Source organism: Eubalaena glacialis, chromosome 15 (assembly GCF_028564815.1).
Source record: "Eubalaena glacialis isolate mEubGla1 chromosome 15, mEubGla1.1.hap2.+ XY, whole genome shotgun sequence".
Classification (NCBI taxonomy): domain Eukaryota; kingdom Metazoa; phylum Chordata; class Mammalia; order Artiodactyla; family Balaenidae; genus Eubalaena; species Eubalaena glacialis.
The window spans coordinates 4898594-4915162 of NC_083730.1; the positions used below are offsets into that span (position 1 = coordinate 4898594).

A 16569-nucleotide genomic window follows, 5' to 3' on the forward strand; every position below is an offset into this window, starting at 1 on the left:
TGTTTCCAGGTGCCCATTTCCCAAATTTTCCATATAATTAAATGATCAAGGCAAACAGCTTAAGATTACATAATGCTATTCTGGAATATATTCCTCATGTAACTGTGGATTCAATTATAATCTCAAAGCATCAACCAGTAAAACGGCAGTTTATGCATATACATTTCTTTTTAAACACTGAACTGTCAAGAATGCATTATTTTAAAGTTTAAAATAGTCTAAAGTTCGATAAATGAGTAAATTATTGTTTCAAATACTTCTTGAATCCATTTAAACTCTAAAGATAAAGGCTAAAATCCCATTTCTCATAATGAATTATGATAAACTGTCTTAAAATTTGCCTAGATAGGATCAAAGATCAGAATTTAGAAAACTACTACAATTTGTAGCCCACAGGAGTTAAATAGGATATAGAAACAAATGTCACTTAGTTCAACATATAAATTAGTCTTCCACTCCACTCAACCTTCCACTCATTCCACAAATATTTACTGGAGTGACAGGTACTATGGTAGGCTCTGATGATAGAAAAATCAATTAAGACACAGGCCCTTCCTTCTAAGACTTCTAAGTTTAATGAGATAGTTACGTGGACAACAATATGTGATACACACGGCCAGGGGAGCAGAGAGAGAGATGAGTCTTGGGAGTTGTGTAAGTCTTCACAGAGGGGTTATATCTGAAATAAGCCTTGAAAGACAAGTGGGAAGATGAGCCAGAGAATGGACACGACAAGCTTGGAGAACAGTATGAACAAACACGTGTGAGTATGAAAGACCATGTTATCTTTGAGAAACAATTAGTAGTTTGGCTACTTGGAGAGCAATGATGGGGGAGATGAGGTTATGTATAAGGTAAATTTGGGTCAACTGGTATATTATACTAAAGAGTTGAGATTTCATCTTATTGATAATAGAAGCCATGGTAGATTTTTAATAAGGAGAATGAAAGTGTAGAAGATGAACTGGAAAGGAGAGAGATGGTAAATATCCTCCTCCTCACCTTTATTCCCCTCTCCGGACCTATAACCAATACTAGATTTTGATAAAATGAAAATTCAATCCAATTATCTTTTAGTATATTGGGAACAAAGGTAAATAAGGCAGGACCCAGACTCGCAAAGAAATTACAACTTAGTAGGAACATAGACACGTATGAAACTAATTTTTATAGCAGTCTGGAGGTGAAAAATGACATATCAAAAGTATAAGTAAAGTGAGATTTAGAGGAACTGATGAGCAATTATAATTTAGGGAATCAATTTAAATAAACTGAACAAGCATCTGTTGAGTGTAAATGTTGAACAGAAGAGAGGAGCGTATCACTCCCATTTCTGGTGTTTGCTTCCATGTCGAGAACGATCTACTAACACATATTCATGATGTCACTCTCCTCCTTCATTCACTCCTCCCAGGGCAGATGGGATGGCTTATCTGGTTGGTAAAACTGGGACAACTCCTACGTCGTGCTCTTGGGAGCTGGCCTGCTGGCCAAGAGTGGTGTTCTGTATTCTCTCAGTCATACTGGGAATGGTGCCTGATCTCCCAAGTGAATCTGTGGGTTTCTGTTACTGCCATAAGTTGGTGGGTCAATCTACCTAATTCTAGGGTTCAGAAAGGTCACATTCTCCAGTAGCTGTTTTTCTTTTTCAGTAATAAACAGTGTGACCGTATATCTGTTAAAATAATTAAAATGGAGACCAAACTTGAAAATTCCTTAGGCAGACAATACCAGTTAAGCTACAAAGGCAAAGCCTAATTTAGCTTATTCTGCAACACAAGCAAAATTTAACTTAGATTATTTCTTGTAAATGTCTCCAAAAATCATAAATGAACCACACTGTTTTCCAAAGTGGTATGCTACAATAATTTTTAACCAATCCCGTCATTTGGAAACCCCACTGCTATAACCAATCATTATAAAGATTAAACAGCTTCCACATTTTTGCTATATAAGCTGTCCTATAACAACACACCTCTGAGCTTCATTCAACTGTTGGTTTGAAGACTCCCAGTTCACAAACTATAGTTTTATGCACAATAAACTCTTAATAAATACAATTTTGATTGATCTGATTTTAATTTTTAACATATCCCAGTTCATACACATTGGGCCAGTATCTAGGTTAGCTAGTGTCCCTTTCACTCTCAAAAATGTTCATTTTGGATGATAAATTATATTCTCATCCTAGCAATAAAGGTGGTGTTCTGATCTCTATATGTCATACTCTTCTTTGTCATTCTCTAATTGGTTCAAATCTCAGATATATAAAACAGAAGTATCATCTGTAGAAAATTCGAAGGGCAGTAAGACACAATATTGGTCCCTAAGAAGCTTATTATAAGGCAAGTTGGAGACACAAAATGAGTATAATTCTAAAAATACAAAGAGGGGGACCTCCCTGGTGGTCCAGTGGCTAAGACTCCGTGCTCCCAATGCAGGGGGCCCAGGTTCAATCCCTGGTCAGGGAACAAGATCCTACATGCTGCAACTAAGAGTTTGCATGCCGCAACTAAACATTCCGCATGCCCCAACAAAGATCTCACGTGCCGCAACTAAGACCTGGCACAGCCAAATAAATAAATAAATATTAAAGTAAATAAATAAATAAAAATACAAATAAGTATGTGAGCATGGTGAAGAGTAGTGTGAAGGTTTAAAAGAGGGTGAGAGATCACAGTGGGTTTGGAGCCTTGGGAAGGTTCCTCATCAGTAGCAGATATTCATGTTGTGCCGCCCATTCTGTAACAGAGAAGAACAAACCTGAAATATACACGATGGCCCATTCTCAAGGCTCTGCCTCCCAGGTTTGACCTTTAAAGGTATAACACTTTTCATTCATATAAAGATAAAAAGTTGTGGAACAGAGAATAACATTTGTCTTGTTGGAGGTTTACAGGAACATCGTGACCTGACCTACATGGACAGCTGCAAGAACGAAGGATTCGGGCACCGAGAAGTTTGCAACAACTAGCCACAGCCCTCCCTTTTTAGTATAAAAGAAGCCTGAACTCTAACTCGGGTAAGATGGGTCTCTGGGACACTAGCCCACCACAGTCTCGGTCTGCTGGCAAGTGACTACTCCTTGCCCCAACGCCTCATCTTTCAATTTACTGGACTGTCGTGCAGCGGGCAGTACGAGCTTTGACTCAGTAACAATTCCAATTATTTATATTCAGGTCAGCTTTCCTACTGGCTTACATAACTCTTGAGGGCCAGAAAGCAGATCCTATTCATTTTTGACTTGTCTATTGCCTCAACATAACAGGTAATCAAAAAATTATAGAGAAATGAATAAAGTAGCATTTGAGCTGGCCCTTAAAGAATAAGCATAATGTATAGCTAATCAGAGGGGCACTCTAAGCAAAGGAAGAGTCATCTGTGCTATGAGTGGGGTTTCTCAATCTGGACACTACTGACAGTTTGGGCTGGAAAACTCTTTATGGGGATGGGAGTGGGGTTGCTGTCCTGTGTACTGTAGAATATTTAGCAGCATCCTGGCCTCTATCCACTAAATGCCAGTAGCAACACACCCCTCCCACTTTGTGATAAACAAGTTTTCTCCAGACATTACAAATATCTCACGGTGAACAAAATCACTAATTTTGCCCTCCACCCTTCTCTGTTCAGAACCACTGTCACAGAAGAAGGAAAATAACATTTACTGAGTTACCATTAATGCGTAAGATTCTATGCTGGGTGCTACGAGAATTAGCAAAATAAAAGACATATCCTTCCACTAAGAAGGAAAAAACTGTTATGTGTAAAAAATAGACAGAAAAAAAAAAGCTATAATAATGCCAATGGGGGGTTATTACATTTAGTATGAGCTGAAATAGCATTTTTAATATTGGGAGATGAAAGAAGAGGCACAAAGTGGGTGCCGAGGCAGGGCAGGGTTGTGGAGTCTTGAATGCCACCTAAAAAGATTTTTGAGCAAGGGAGTAATGTAATTCGATCTGTGTTAAACTGACAGAATCGTGTTTCCTTTGGTAAACAGATTTAGGACAATATCAATATAGCAAGCATTTAATAATATGGATTTTGATAATAAAAAATTTCTTATCACTCTTCTTGTTAAAAATTAAAACCTCCTAGCATATCAGTAATAATAAATATATTAATTATATAGTAAGTATAGTAAGGTTAATTATAGAAATCAAAATATGTGGTACCTGAGGTGGTGGCAGTCTGATTGTGTAAGCTTCTATGCTTAGACAAACTTGAGTTTCTGTTACATTGATGTCTAATACTGAAAATAAAATTATTAACTGTGAACTTTCTGGAATTATTACTCCATCCTATCAAATTAAGTATTTTAGTAACAAAAGAAATTAATTTAACTCAATTTATTCAAGTTGGAAACTCAGTTAAGAGCGGATTTTTTTCACACATGGTAAAATTCAAATAATCACCATATAATATTTGATGGTCTATAGATGAGACATCTAAAAGAAGACAGAAGCATATGTGGGTATGTATGTGTAGGGTAGGGTTACAATAAGAAAAATGAGACATCCCACAATTGAGAGGAAAACTCAACAAATACTTTTTAGAAGTCTGACATCTATTATATGTGAAAGATGAAGGCTCTTCTTAAATTAGAGGAGGTATCAGGCCATGCTTTTGACTTCACTACTCTTACTAACAAATGTCCTCAAATATACTGGCAGATATATTCCAGATCCTTCAGAGCCCCAAGGCTTCTATCTTGCTTTCTTGTGATTAAAATTACTTATACAAGTCAGATAGTGGTACCTGGAATAAAGCACGAGGGGGCTTCTGGTATACTGGTAGTGTTATACATCTACAATTTGTCAGTTTTGCCATAGAATATTACATTCAGTAAAACTAGAAGAAAAAATTCTAACACGAGTGAGGAATTTTCCTCTCCTAAGCTGTTATCTTTAACCTCCGACAGCTGTAGTCTCCTGACAGTGTTTGGGGATGGAACTAAATTTAGGTAATGAACCCGTTCATCCAGAGCTAAAGCACAGTGACTGCCACTGTCCAACATAAACATAAAACCAGAGCAAGGAGGGCAAATAGGCTTCAGCTTGAAAGTCAACTCAGAGCAAATACTCTGCGGATTGTAGGTGCTAGTCCGAGATTTAAGGCTATGGCCAAACGGTGGTAAAAGCTACCATGATTGACAATAATGTCTACTTGGCTCAGGATTTCCCCCTATCTGCTATCTCTGGACTACTATTTAGGAACATGTCTACCTGCAGCACAACCATGCACATCAATGAAAGAATTAGATTAAACCATATTGTAAACTGTGTGTTTTAGATCATCTGTGTCTCTTTAGACAATCTTTTTTTTAAAGAAGAAAAAGAATCATGTACTCAAAAGAAATAAAGTTTTTACTTACAACAGTACTAAAGAATTCTTATGATATAGCTCTGGAAACTATACTTTATAAATGCCTGCAGAATTAAACTCCTTTTGGGTCACAGTTTTCTTTAAGTAGAGATATTAAAAATATAGCTTTTATTCCAATTAAGAGAAGTGAATTTTTTTTCTTATGTAAGTAGAATGTATATTTTGAACCAGAGGTGATTTCCTCAGTAAAACTGTGATTATAACAATATATGATTAAATTCTGATATAACCTAATCATCAAGACTTTAACAACCTAACCATCTGTACCATTCTTTAAACAACTGTTATTATATTAATGTTTTAACTATCAACTTACGTATTTTTACTTACCAACAGCACTTTGCTTTCCCATCTGAGAAAGAAATTCTCTTCCTTAAAAAATTCATAGGATATGTCGTATTATTAAAACTTATAAATCATGCTTAATATAACCTTTTTATGTAAAATTATCAAAGCTATGGAAAATGCTTTAAAATACAGTTTTAGGGACTTCCGTGGTGGTGCAGTGGTTAAGAATCCGCCTGCCAATGCAGGAGACACGGGTTCGATCCCTGGTCTGGGAAGATCCCACATGCCGTGGAGCAACTAAGTCCATGTGCCACAACTGCTGAGCCTGCGCTCTAGAGCCCGTGAGCCACAACTACTGAGCCTGCGTGCCACAACTACTGAAGCCCGTGTGCCTAGAGCCCGTGCTCTGCAACAAGAGAAGCCACCTCAGTGAGAAGCCAGCACACTGCAATGAAGAGTAGCCCCCGCTCGCCGCAACTAGAGAAAGCCCGCGGAGCAATGAAGACCCAACACAGCCAAAATAAATAAATGAATAAATAAATAAAATTTTAAAAATAAATAAAATGAGGTTTTATATGAATATCTAATGACAATTCAGAGAAAAAATATAATCACTCAAAAAGTATCTCTTCAATTAAAAGGACAGAAATACCCAGTTCTTCCCTCAAATATTTATTCCTGGTATAAAATATTTAGAAAACAGTTAGATCTCAACACAAAATTCGAACAGACTTTTGGGTCCAACAACACTGGTAATTTGTGTTCATTTTATTATAATGCTCCATAACTTATATTTATTCCTCTTTAAATGTCAAGTATTCTATAATAAAAATATTTTTTTTCAAAGAAACACTAGGAGCCCTCTGGATATAATCCCAAAGTAAGGACATGACACTTATGTTGATGTGGGCTTGCTTGCGAATGCTTGGTTGGGGCTATGCTTTAAGAACCATTCCTTAAAAATAACGTATCTTAAAATTAAAAACACATGTACATAACAGCAGTAAGCTAGTTCAGAAAGCCCCAATGACTGAAAGAGATAAAGTCACCTTGCACCAAGAGATGTCCAGCTTTATTCCAGGCTGGAGCAAGTCTAGCTGTGAGTGAATATGAAAGGCAGTTTTGAAGAATTACAGGAATTACTCGTTGTGGAGCCTCCACCTAAAATATTAAAGCACAAAATATGGGCAAGTTCACAGCAATTGTTATGTCCCTATAAACTCAGAGAAAAATGTCTGTGTGTTTAGATCACCACCTAACAAACTGGGCTATCCTGGATATAAGTTATAGTCATCACTATAGCTAATCCTATCTGGTTCTAAAGTTAAAGAAGTGTTAAAATATATTCACTTTGAAACTATGACTATAATGGGCAAATTCTACCTGCTTATCCTGGCTCAATAAGCCTAAATTTTTGGAGCTCCGGTGCTAGGACCTTAAACTTTACTTCGTATTTTGCTGTACACAAAGGAAACAAGTCCAGAACTATATTGTAATATTTCTCATTATGGTTCACTCTAGTTCAATATCAGAAAACAATTAAATATTTACATGGGCACACATGCAACCAGCAGAGTATCTCTACTTGTACAGAATTTTTAATGATCAGATGGGAAACTCATGAGTACCCCCAGCATATTGATTAAAGAGGGTTTCCAGGCTGCACTGCAGGGAGGAGGAATCCTGGAAGAGGCAGTGGGCTCTGTGGGTTGAGCAGACAGAATTGAGAGTCCAGGGAGGCCAAAGGAGCTAGAGTTTGGGGGTTAAGTATTGAGAGAAGAGAGCTGCATAGAGAGAAAACTCTGAGATCAGCGGAGTCCCTCCTTGAGTATTCGGTTGCATATGGAATAGCACATGCATATGAGGAAACTTCTCAGGGCTGTTTGCTATACAAACGTCCTTACACATGTAGCCCAGAAGAAAACACTGCCATTGCCTTTGCTAGCATGTAGAAAAGTGAGCGAGCCAAAGATAACTGTCACCCAATAAGTAAAAAGGAGGGAATTATTTCCTACTTTAAGATCCTGAAGGCAGGAAGTTTATCTGGTTCACAGCTTTATCTCCAGAAACAAGTAAAGTGCTCAGTATATTATAGATGTGCAATAAATATCTGCTGTGATTATTATCATGTAGAAAATATCTATATAAAGAAAAATTGAGCATAATCACGAAGGCTCCACAAAGGTGGGAAAGAATACTGCCTTCCCACAGATTGTAAATGATGGCTAAAACCAGCTTTCAGGTTATTCAAACATTTCTCAGAGAACTGCAAAGAATCTCCGGGTATTGTTGAGATCTTATCCTCCTAGAACGTAAAGAAAGCATCTCATCTTGGAGATGACCAAAAACCTCATTAACCTGAACCTCACTAGGTCTAGGAACAGAGGCCAGCAGTGATGCCTGGATGGGCTGCTAGAATAACCAAGGATACAGTGCCTCAGAGATCAATGCAAAGACATGAAGGGAGCTCCAGCAAAGTCTCCACGGCCTGAGTAACTGAGACATGACACGTGCTCAACTCCACGTATTCTTTTTTTTTTCTTGCTAAGATCCAGACACTCATCACCACGGGAAATACAATCTATACTGTTTTGTTCCCCTACTTATTAGCTATATGATTGTGGACAATATTTTCACCTCTCTGGGTTTCATTTTCTTCATCTGTAAAAATGGGGATATTCATTTCTTGGAAGATACAGATGATAAGTGAAATTATGCCACATAAAATGCCTGCAAGAAAGTACCCAACAAGATTAAGACTCTTCCCCTCTTTCTCTACTAAATGTGCACAAAATAATAGTTCTGGGGAAAAAAATGCTGGGTTCTTTCACATGCATAGCAATAACTTACAAGAAAGATACTCCAATTTTTGTTTACTGACAAAAGAAGTTGAATACAAAATCAATATAAACAACATCTGGAATTATTATCCTTTTTAAAACTTACCTTAGCTCCATATTTTTCAATATAGGCATTAAGTTTTCCAGCTTTATAAAATGGTATCTATTAAAAAAATCCACATTGATAAGAAGGACTTAACATAAATATATTATTAAATAATGCACTACATAAAGAATTTAAACATTATACAGCAGAGCAAAGCAGAGGGCCATCATCCTAACAGTTTCTATGCCCAGGAGAAAGAAGCAGGTAATAATCATTCTCTTCCTGAAATAGAATCTGTGGGTACATTCCAAAGTGAGGAAAGCCTTTCTGGGAGTGACCTGAATCCAGAAACCATATAAATGAAAAGGCCAATAAATTTCGTATAATAAATATTTAATACCTTTCTTAATAAACAATAATTTCTTAGACATGAATAAGGAAAATGGACACAAGTGGAAGATCAAGAGAAAGTTCAAAAGGCCAAGGTGTTCCAACTAACCAATGAAACAGAAATTAAAAGATATTATTGATATTTTTAACCTAACATTGGCAGATGCGCAAAGACTGCTAATACTTAGTGTTTGTGAGGATGTCAAAATATAGGTTCTCTCATACACTATTTATTAAATGTAATCTAGTACAAGCTTTTCAGAGCACAATTTAGCAGCATGTAGATTATAGTTTAAAATGTACTGCAATCCAACATCTAAGAATTTAACCCACAGAAACTACCAGATAAATAAAAATGATATAATTTCCACTTTCTGAAGCATTGTTTATAATAGCACAAGACTAGAAACTCAGATGAGCATTAGAAGGTAATAATTAAATTATTATACACCCATACAATGAAATATTTCACATCCTTAAAAATGAGTAAAATATATGTACTGACAGAACAATACCCAGGCTGTTAAAGGGGAAATAAAAGATAAGTTTCAAAATAATAGGTATAATAATCCCATTTTCTACTTTAAATATTTTTGTAAAAATTTTTACAGCGTGTAATATCTTTGTAAGAAAGTAAAACATATTTTTATATGGCAATTTTCCTCTTACTATTCTTGCTAAGATTAGGATACTAGAATTTACTAGAACTCTAAAACAATGTCCTCCTTGTTTCATAAGTTTTTCAGGTAGAAAAGAACACAAATAAGAGACTTTACTGTCTACTTGTTCACCAACAGCTTGTCTTTCTTAAAAGCTATATTAAGGATGAAAAGATAAAAGATGGACATACAACCATAAAACCTAGAAGAGAAATAAAAGACCTGAAGAAGATTTTGAATGGTCTATCAGCATTGTTATTAAATATTGATTTCACTGGATTCTGGGGAATTAAAATCTCAGAATAAGAGGATTTTCAGAAAGATTTTTGACAAAAATCTCAGGATAATATAATTTTTATAAAGATTCTTGGTACTTCATTTATCATTCCCAGTTATATACAGCACTGGAAAATATATTTCTTGTTCTAATTTACTAAGAAAAAATTTTAATGAAATTTCCAAATTAAAAAAAACTATTGAGCAGGTGGTGGTATGATGAATTGGGAGATTGGGATTGACATATATACACTAATATGTATAAAATGGATAACTAATAAGAACCTGCTGTATAAAAAAATAAATAAAATAAAATTCAAAAGAAAAAAAAAACCTATTGACCTAAATTCTTTAAAAACAATTGGAGATTTCCTGGAACAAGAAACTTCTTCTTTTATATTAAATGTAATTCTAAAGAATAAAATATAAGAAAAGGATTAAGTCTGTGCTATCTTAAAAATTATGCTGTAATGTATTTTACTCATTGATAATCTTTATCTTAACATTAATGACAGGGAAAACTAAATATTAATTTAGAGCCACAAAAATGGATCTTAAACATCAGGTATATCAAAGTTAAAGTCTGTTAATGGTTTGATCAACCTACAACACAACGTAATTTGTCTTCATAAACCATGTTCAATTTGAGCTATAATTAATACCTGAATTAATGTTTATCAATATTGCTCCCAATAATTAGTAATAATACTTTATAAAATGTTAAAATACTAACCGCCATCACCACCCAAATTTGGGTAAATATTTCAGGTACAGGTGATGTCAGGATATCTTGGTGCAAAAACAGCAATTGCCTGTGGAGATGAAATGTATTAATTTTAAAGTGGACTGCCCACTCTCTGTTTTTACTTTACCAGAACATTTAAAAATTGCTTAGTTCCAGTCAAAAGTTTAAGTTTCTTCTAGCCAAGGACTGTATTATAGATTTCTGTATTTCTCCCCACGCTTAGCATGTTACCTTGAACATTGTAAGCAATCAGGCAAGATTTGAATTAAGAGAATTATAAAGTTTTAGATATATTAATATGAAAACTTGTCCATGCATCTGTTTCCTAACTCCTTTCATCTGTGAACCAAAATTTCTCTTTAATTTTATTTATTTATTTTGGCTGTGCCAGGTCTTAGTTGCAGCACGTGGGATCTTCGTTGCAGCATGCGGACTCTTAGTTGCAGCATGCAAACTCTTAGTTGTGGCATGCATGCAGGATCTAGTTCCCCCACCCGGGATCGAACCCAGGCTCCCTGCATTGGGAGCGCAAAGTCTTACCCACTGGACCACCAGGGAAGTCCCCAAAATTTCTCTTTTAAAACTCCAATTCTATCTTAAGTATAGGCTTGAAAAAGTCTAACCACTGTGAAGAATCCAGCTCTTTTAATTCCTGTTTCTCCCATTTTCCTTTTTTTTAATTTTTAAAGTAGTGGTCAGAAGCACTGGAGGAAAGAGTCTAAGGATTCACCCACCAGCGAAGTTATCAACTACTTTAGTGTGAGAACTATTGACTAGATTCTTTTTCTTCAAAAAGGAATTTTTTTCCAAGCCAGAATGAAGTGGGTAGCGGTTTTAGTTCAGTATTCAAAAGCCAAATGAACTTACAACAACAATCATTACAATTCAAATTACCATCAATAATTTTGTTGGAAAAAATGGGAAAAACATAAAAGGGAATAGAGGTGGAAATGTAAACATTTTCAAAATCATTAATCATCAAGGAAACAAATTTTAAAAACCAGGAGTGCGTGTGTGTGGGATTACATCAAAAAGTGAGATGGGTCAATCTGTTTCTGGTGGCCTCATCTTTGTTGGAACTGTGGTGCAGCAGGTACGTGCTTCTGCAAGGCCTGCCTTTGTCTGACACAACCACGTCTCTGCTCTCTCGGTTCCAGCCTCTTTGTCAGTGATTGGAACGATGAGTCAAAACACCCCTCTCTATAGGCATGACCCATATGAGGGTGAACAGCAAAAAATCTCTCTTAAGGTTTTCTACTTATTTGTTTCCCAAAGGGGTCACAAGTGAATACTCAATGGGTATCAAATTGTACGTTAGCAGGAAGGGTACAGACTCCTGGCTGCATTTGAGTGGGAAAATATACAGTGGGCAGAAGAAAAGTGTTATAAATAAGAGCAAAATGGAGGACACCCCAAGAGTGTCTTATTTCCGGCCCCTAGCCATCTTATACGTGTTTGTTCCTCTCCAAGAAATTCAGTTACAGATATAATATTGTTACGTATTCTAAGAGTTCTTTTTTGAATGTCTCAAACAATTTAAGGGACTAATACATGGTGGGTCCTCAGTAATCACAGTGTTATACTTTAGGCTTCAACTAAGCTGTTTTTCAAAGACTATCTAGGGTCAGATATTTCAAGATAGTTCTTGGAGAAATACTCTTCAGAAATACTCTTACATCAACCTGAAAATTTAAAAATTATATTATACTAAAATGTTTACAGTATCTCCTAAAGTGCTTCATAAACAGCAGGTACTTCATATATATTTATTAATTACTATCTCTATGTTTTGGGAGCCTGATTTAATTCATCAATGTCTATAAAATATTTAAATTAAAATATCACACAAGAAGCCACAAGTATAAAAACTCAACACTGAGACAGTCTATCTCAAGTATTTCACGTCCTCCCCTAAATGTAATTCAATATACCTGATTAGAACAAAACTGAATTCCTTTATTTCAAAATTATATAAACAGATTAAGGAAATGAGTATTTTGCTTTAAAGGAGATACTACTAAAACAGCTCTTAAAGGTCTCAAAAAGTTTATAAAGTCTTAGTTATAAGATGTGTTTTTTTACCTGCATATCTTCACCTGGGTACTCCTCATCTCAGTATCTGCCACTCCATTACTCAATATTATCCTGACAGCACAGAGTTTGTGTAAATCTGGAAGTGTGATGAAGAACAGTGACTGCTGCCTAAAGTCATTCATACTTTCTTGTTGACTGAATGTCTCAGTAATCAGGCCTTTAGAAATAAACAACAATAAAAGGGTAGCAAACTATTTTACCAATAGGGTTTCAATACCAATCCATTACAGAATATTTGATATTGTGTTAGTATAAGATGATAAAAACAAGTTAGCAAACATCAGCAGTTAAATATCATTCACATTTTACCTTTGAGGTTTTCTAACGATAATCTAGAATTTGGGGGGGATACACGTTTTATAAGGATGTAATTCATATAACATACAATTCACCTATTTAAAGTGTACAATTAAATGGTTTTTATTATATGCACAGAGTTGCAACCATCACGATACATTTTAGAACACTTTTGTCACCCCAAAAATATAAGCTAGAATTTTAAACCTGCAGTTCTATACAACAAATAGAATAATTTGAGTACAAATAATACAAAAAACTCCCAGCAATGTGTATTAAATGCCTACTCTGTTCTGGGTACTAGATACTTTTCTACTATATTGTTTTTATTTAACAAATTCCTTCTAAAGTTTCTGGCTATTCTTAAGTTTCATTTTGTTTTCAGGAAAATGAAATCTTTCCTATGACAAGAATAATTTTAAAAAAATCAAAATGTATAGCAAGTCTTCTGCTGTTTCAGGTTATCTCTATAAAGCACTTCAAAGTTGAATATATTTTCATTATTTTACACGAAAGAAAATGGTTACTGAGATCTCTAAATTTTTATCTAGTTTCCTTTTCCACTAATTATCTGGCTTTCAAACTTCTACGTGGGACACATTTTACAGTTGATAATTCACAAGGCATACCTTTGGAGTCTATCTTATGTACAACAGAAAAGAAAACTGCAATGTAAAAGTAAAGCATATAATTTAAGCTCAATTTCTCTAGGGCACACAAATACATCCAGGGAAGGTAACTGGTATTCTAGTACTTCAAACCTTTAAACACCTACATATTTTCTCTCTTTAAGAAGAAAAGTAGTAACATATCAGTCCTGGAACCTGGAGTGTGACCAGCCTTAGGTCTGATCTCAGTGACCAAATGCCTCTGTGGTGCCACTGGAGGAATCGTGGCCATGCCCTTCTGCTCCCCACACATCTTTCTCACTCCAGTACCACAGTGCTTGAAATTTGCATCATTAAAGATCACTTAGGTTCCTTTAAAAGTGGAAGTACTCTTGGAAATGATTAACACAAAGTCACATAAGGTGTTAAATACCTAATCAAGATGATTTCTGATATTAAAAATAGAAAGTCCTTCCTTCTCTCTGCTTTTCTACTCTCTCTCCTATGTAAATGCTTGCTGTTGTGAAATTTTTTTAAAAAAATGAAGTACAGGGTTTCCCTGGTGGCGCAGTGGTTAAGAATCCGCCTGTCAATGCAGGGGACACGGGTTTGAGCCCTGGTCCGGGAAGATCCCACATGCTGCGGAGCAACTAAGCCCGTGCGCCACAACTACTAAGCCTGCGCTCTGGAGCCCACGAGCCACAACTACTGAAGCCCGCGCACCACAACTACTGAAGCCCGCGTGCCACAACTACTGAAGCCCGCGCATCTGGAGCCCATGCTCCGCAACAAGAGAAGCCACCGCAATGAGAAGCCCGCGCACCGCAATGAAGAGTAGCCCCCGCTCGCCTCAACTAGAGAAAGCCCGAGCGCAGCAACGAAGACCCAGTGCAGCCAAAAATATAAATAAATAAAATTTTTAAAAAATGAAGTACAAAGTTCCAAGGCCAACACAATCTACTTCACAATTCTGCTAAAATTCACTTCCTCTGAAGCGTTTTAGTAAAGGGCATCAATAATAAATAAAGTAAAATATAAAACAAAGAACTGATTATGGCTTGGGCCCAGAGGTACAACAGTGCATATTTTAATGGAAATAGGTCAAAGACATGGGCGAAAGTTAGGGATTTGTTACTTTCATTTCTAAAACACATTTCCCACTAAAATTACTTTCTGCCTCACTTTTCCTTTAAATATCTTCCAGCAAAGTCACCAAGAAATTTCTGTGAGTGGTCCTCCCCTTCTCCTGTCAATCTTCCAAGAGTGCCCGGAAAATTGTATGTAAACAACACTGCCCTGTTCAGGAATAGGTGAGAATTTATTTAATTTTACTATTTAGAAGTACATTAAAACAATTTTTTTTTCAGTTCATAATTGGCAAAACTTACAAATGAAAAGTTTGTTTTCTTTCCCTAGATTGTATACGAACTGTAATGTTAAGGCTCGGAACTCGGATATACTATATATAACATATACGGATGAACTGTTAATTAACATACTGATCAGAGACTAGCGTCTTTCACGTCCAAGCTGACAAATGGAAAACTCGCTGACTCCAAAATAAAATTTTGACCACATTTCTGCCCTGGTGAAGTGTTACCAGTAAGGAACAGGTACCTACAAGATTCTCCATGTGATGACTCAAAAACCCCAGGAGAACCAAACTCGCTGTGAACGCCCAGGCTGTGAGGTCTAAGCAACTTTCAGCCCCACTGGAGCTGCGCTGTTTCTCCCTCTGTTGGGGCCCTCGGTGGGAAACAGCCTGCCTGCAGGTCGGATTCCTGCTGCCCCACCGATGGCTTCCAAGGTCAACAGGCCAGTTTCCCACCCCCCGCACCGCCGGGCCCCGTCTTCTTAACGCACAGCATGGCGGTTCTATAAGTTACCGATTAAACAAGGTGCCCTACTATTGGAACCTGTGGGCCTTCGTGAAAGAATGACTCTTTGTTCCTTTCCTTTTTCCTTTTCACAAGCTAGATCTAGCTCTTCAGCACGCGCGTCCTGTCAAAGCAACGCCCTCAAAGCCGTCGCCCACTGACGCGAACGCACGAGCCTCGCGGTGAGGCGGCCTGTCCTGCAGCAACCTCCCCCGCTCGCCCTCTCAGTCTCTGGCTCAGACAAAAAGTTGGTCTCCCGGGTCACGGCCTCCTCACCTCAGTCTCCCGGGCTGCGGGCCCACGCTTCTCAGCGTCCTCCCGGCGGCTCTGAGGTACCGCTCCCAGCATGCCCCGCGATCTCAGCGGTTTCCTCACCACCCCCCAGCCAGCGCTCCCAGCCTACCCCGAGAACCCCCAGAATGCCCCGCGCGCCCCACGACCCCAAGCGTACCCCCGAGCGCTCCCAGAATGCCCCGCGCGCCCCAGTTTTTCCCGCCAAAGCTTTTGGCGGCCTGCGCTGTTCTGCCGGAGCCCGTGGTTCCCCGAGAGAAGAGCCGGCGTTGGCCCCGGAGTGGCCCGTCTCGAGGCCCTTGCTGTCTTCCGGAGAGAGGTAGGATGCATCCGCGCGGTATGGCCGGTGGGGAGCCACAGGTGCCGAGCCCCGCGCTCGCTGCACTGACGGGCTGTCCGGCCTCATGCGCAGGGCGGCCCTTGGATCCGCTGAATGTCTGGCGGTGGAACTTCCTGAGTGGGGCGCCCTGCAGCGTGGCGTGGAGCGGAAGCCCGGCGCAAGGGCTAGTTCCTAGGTATTTATTAAGCGCCTGCTGTGTGCCCGGAGCTTTTCTAGGAGTCACTGATGGAGCATTGAACTAAGAGCATTCCCTGTCCTCCTGGAGCTTACATTTTTCTTGAGGGTTGGGGGATAGATTAATACGATAAGTGTGCAAAATGTCGGTCTGGAAGATGGTGATAGGTGCGCTGGGACAGGGAGACGGAGTGCCGGGAGAGGCCCTTTCGGAGGTCGCGAGGCCTCATGGAGAAGGTGACATGTAGGACAGAAAGGA

The 16569-nt window shown here is 37.9% G+C and overlaps 1 protein-coding gene across 1 annotated transcript in view; it reads right to left on the minus strand.

Moving 5' to 3' along the window:
* C15H18orf63 (chromosome 15 C18orf63 homolog) overlaps positions 1–12845 on the minus strand; it is a 29271-nt gene extending 16426 nt beyond the window's left edge. Inside the window, exons 1-6 of the mRNA XM_061170470.1 lie at positions 12712–12845; positions 10618–10696; positions 8620–8676; positions 6723–6834; positions 5716–5757; positions 4176–4252 (exon numbers count right to left, since the gene is read on the minus strand). Coding sequence (XP_061026453.1) covers positions 4176–4252; positions 5716–5757; positions 6723–6834; positions 8620–8676; positions 10618–10696; positions 12712–12845 — 501 coding nt within the window. The remainder of the gene's footprint in view (positions 1–4175; positions 4253–5715; positions 5758–6722; positions 6835–8619; positions 8677–10617; positions 10697–12711) is intronic.
* Between the last annotated feature and the right edge of the window lie 3724 nt (positions 12846–16569).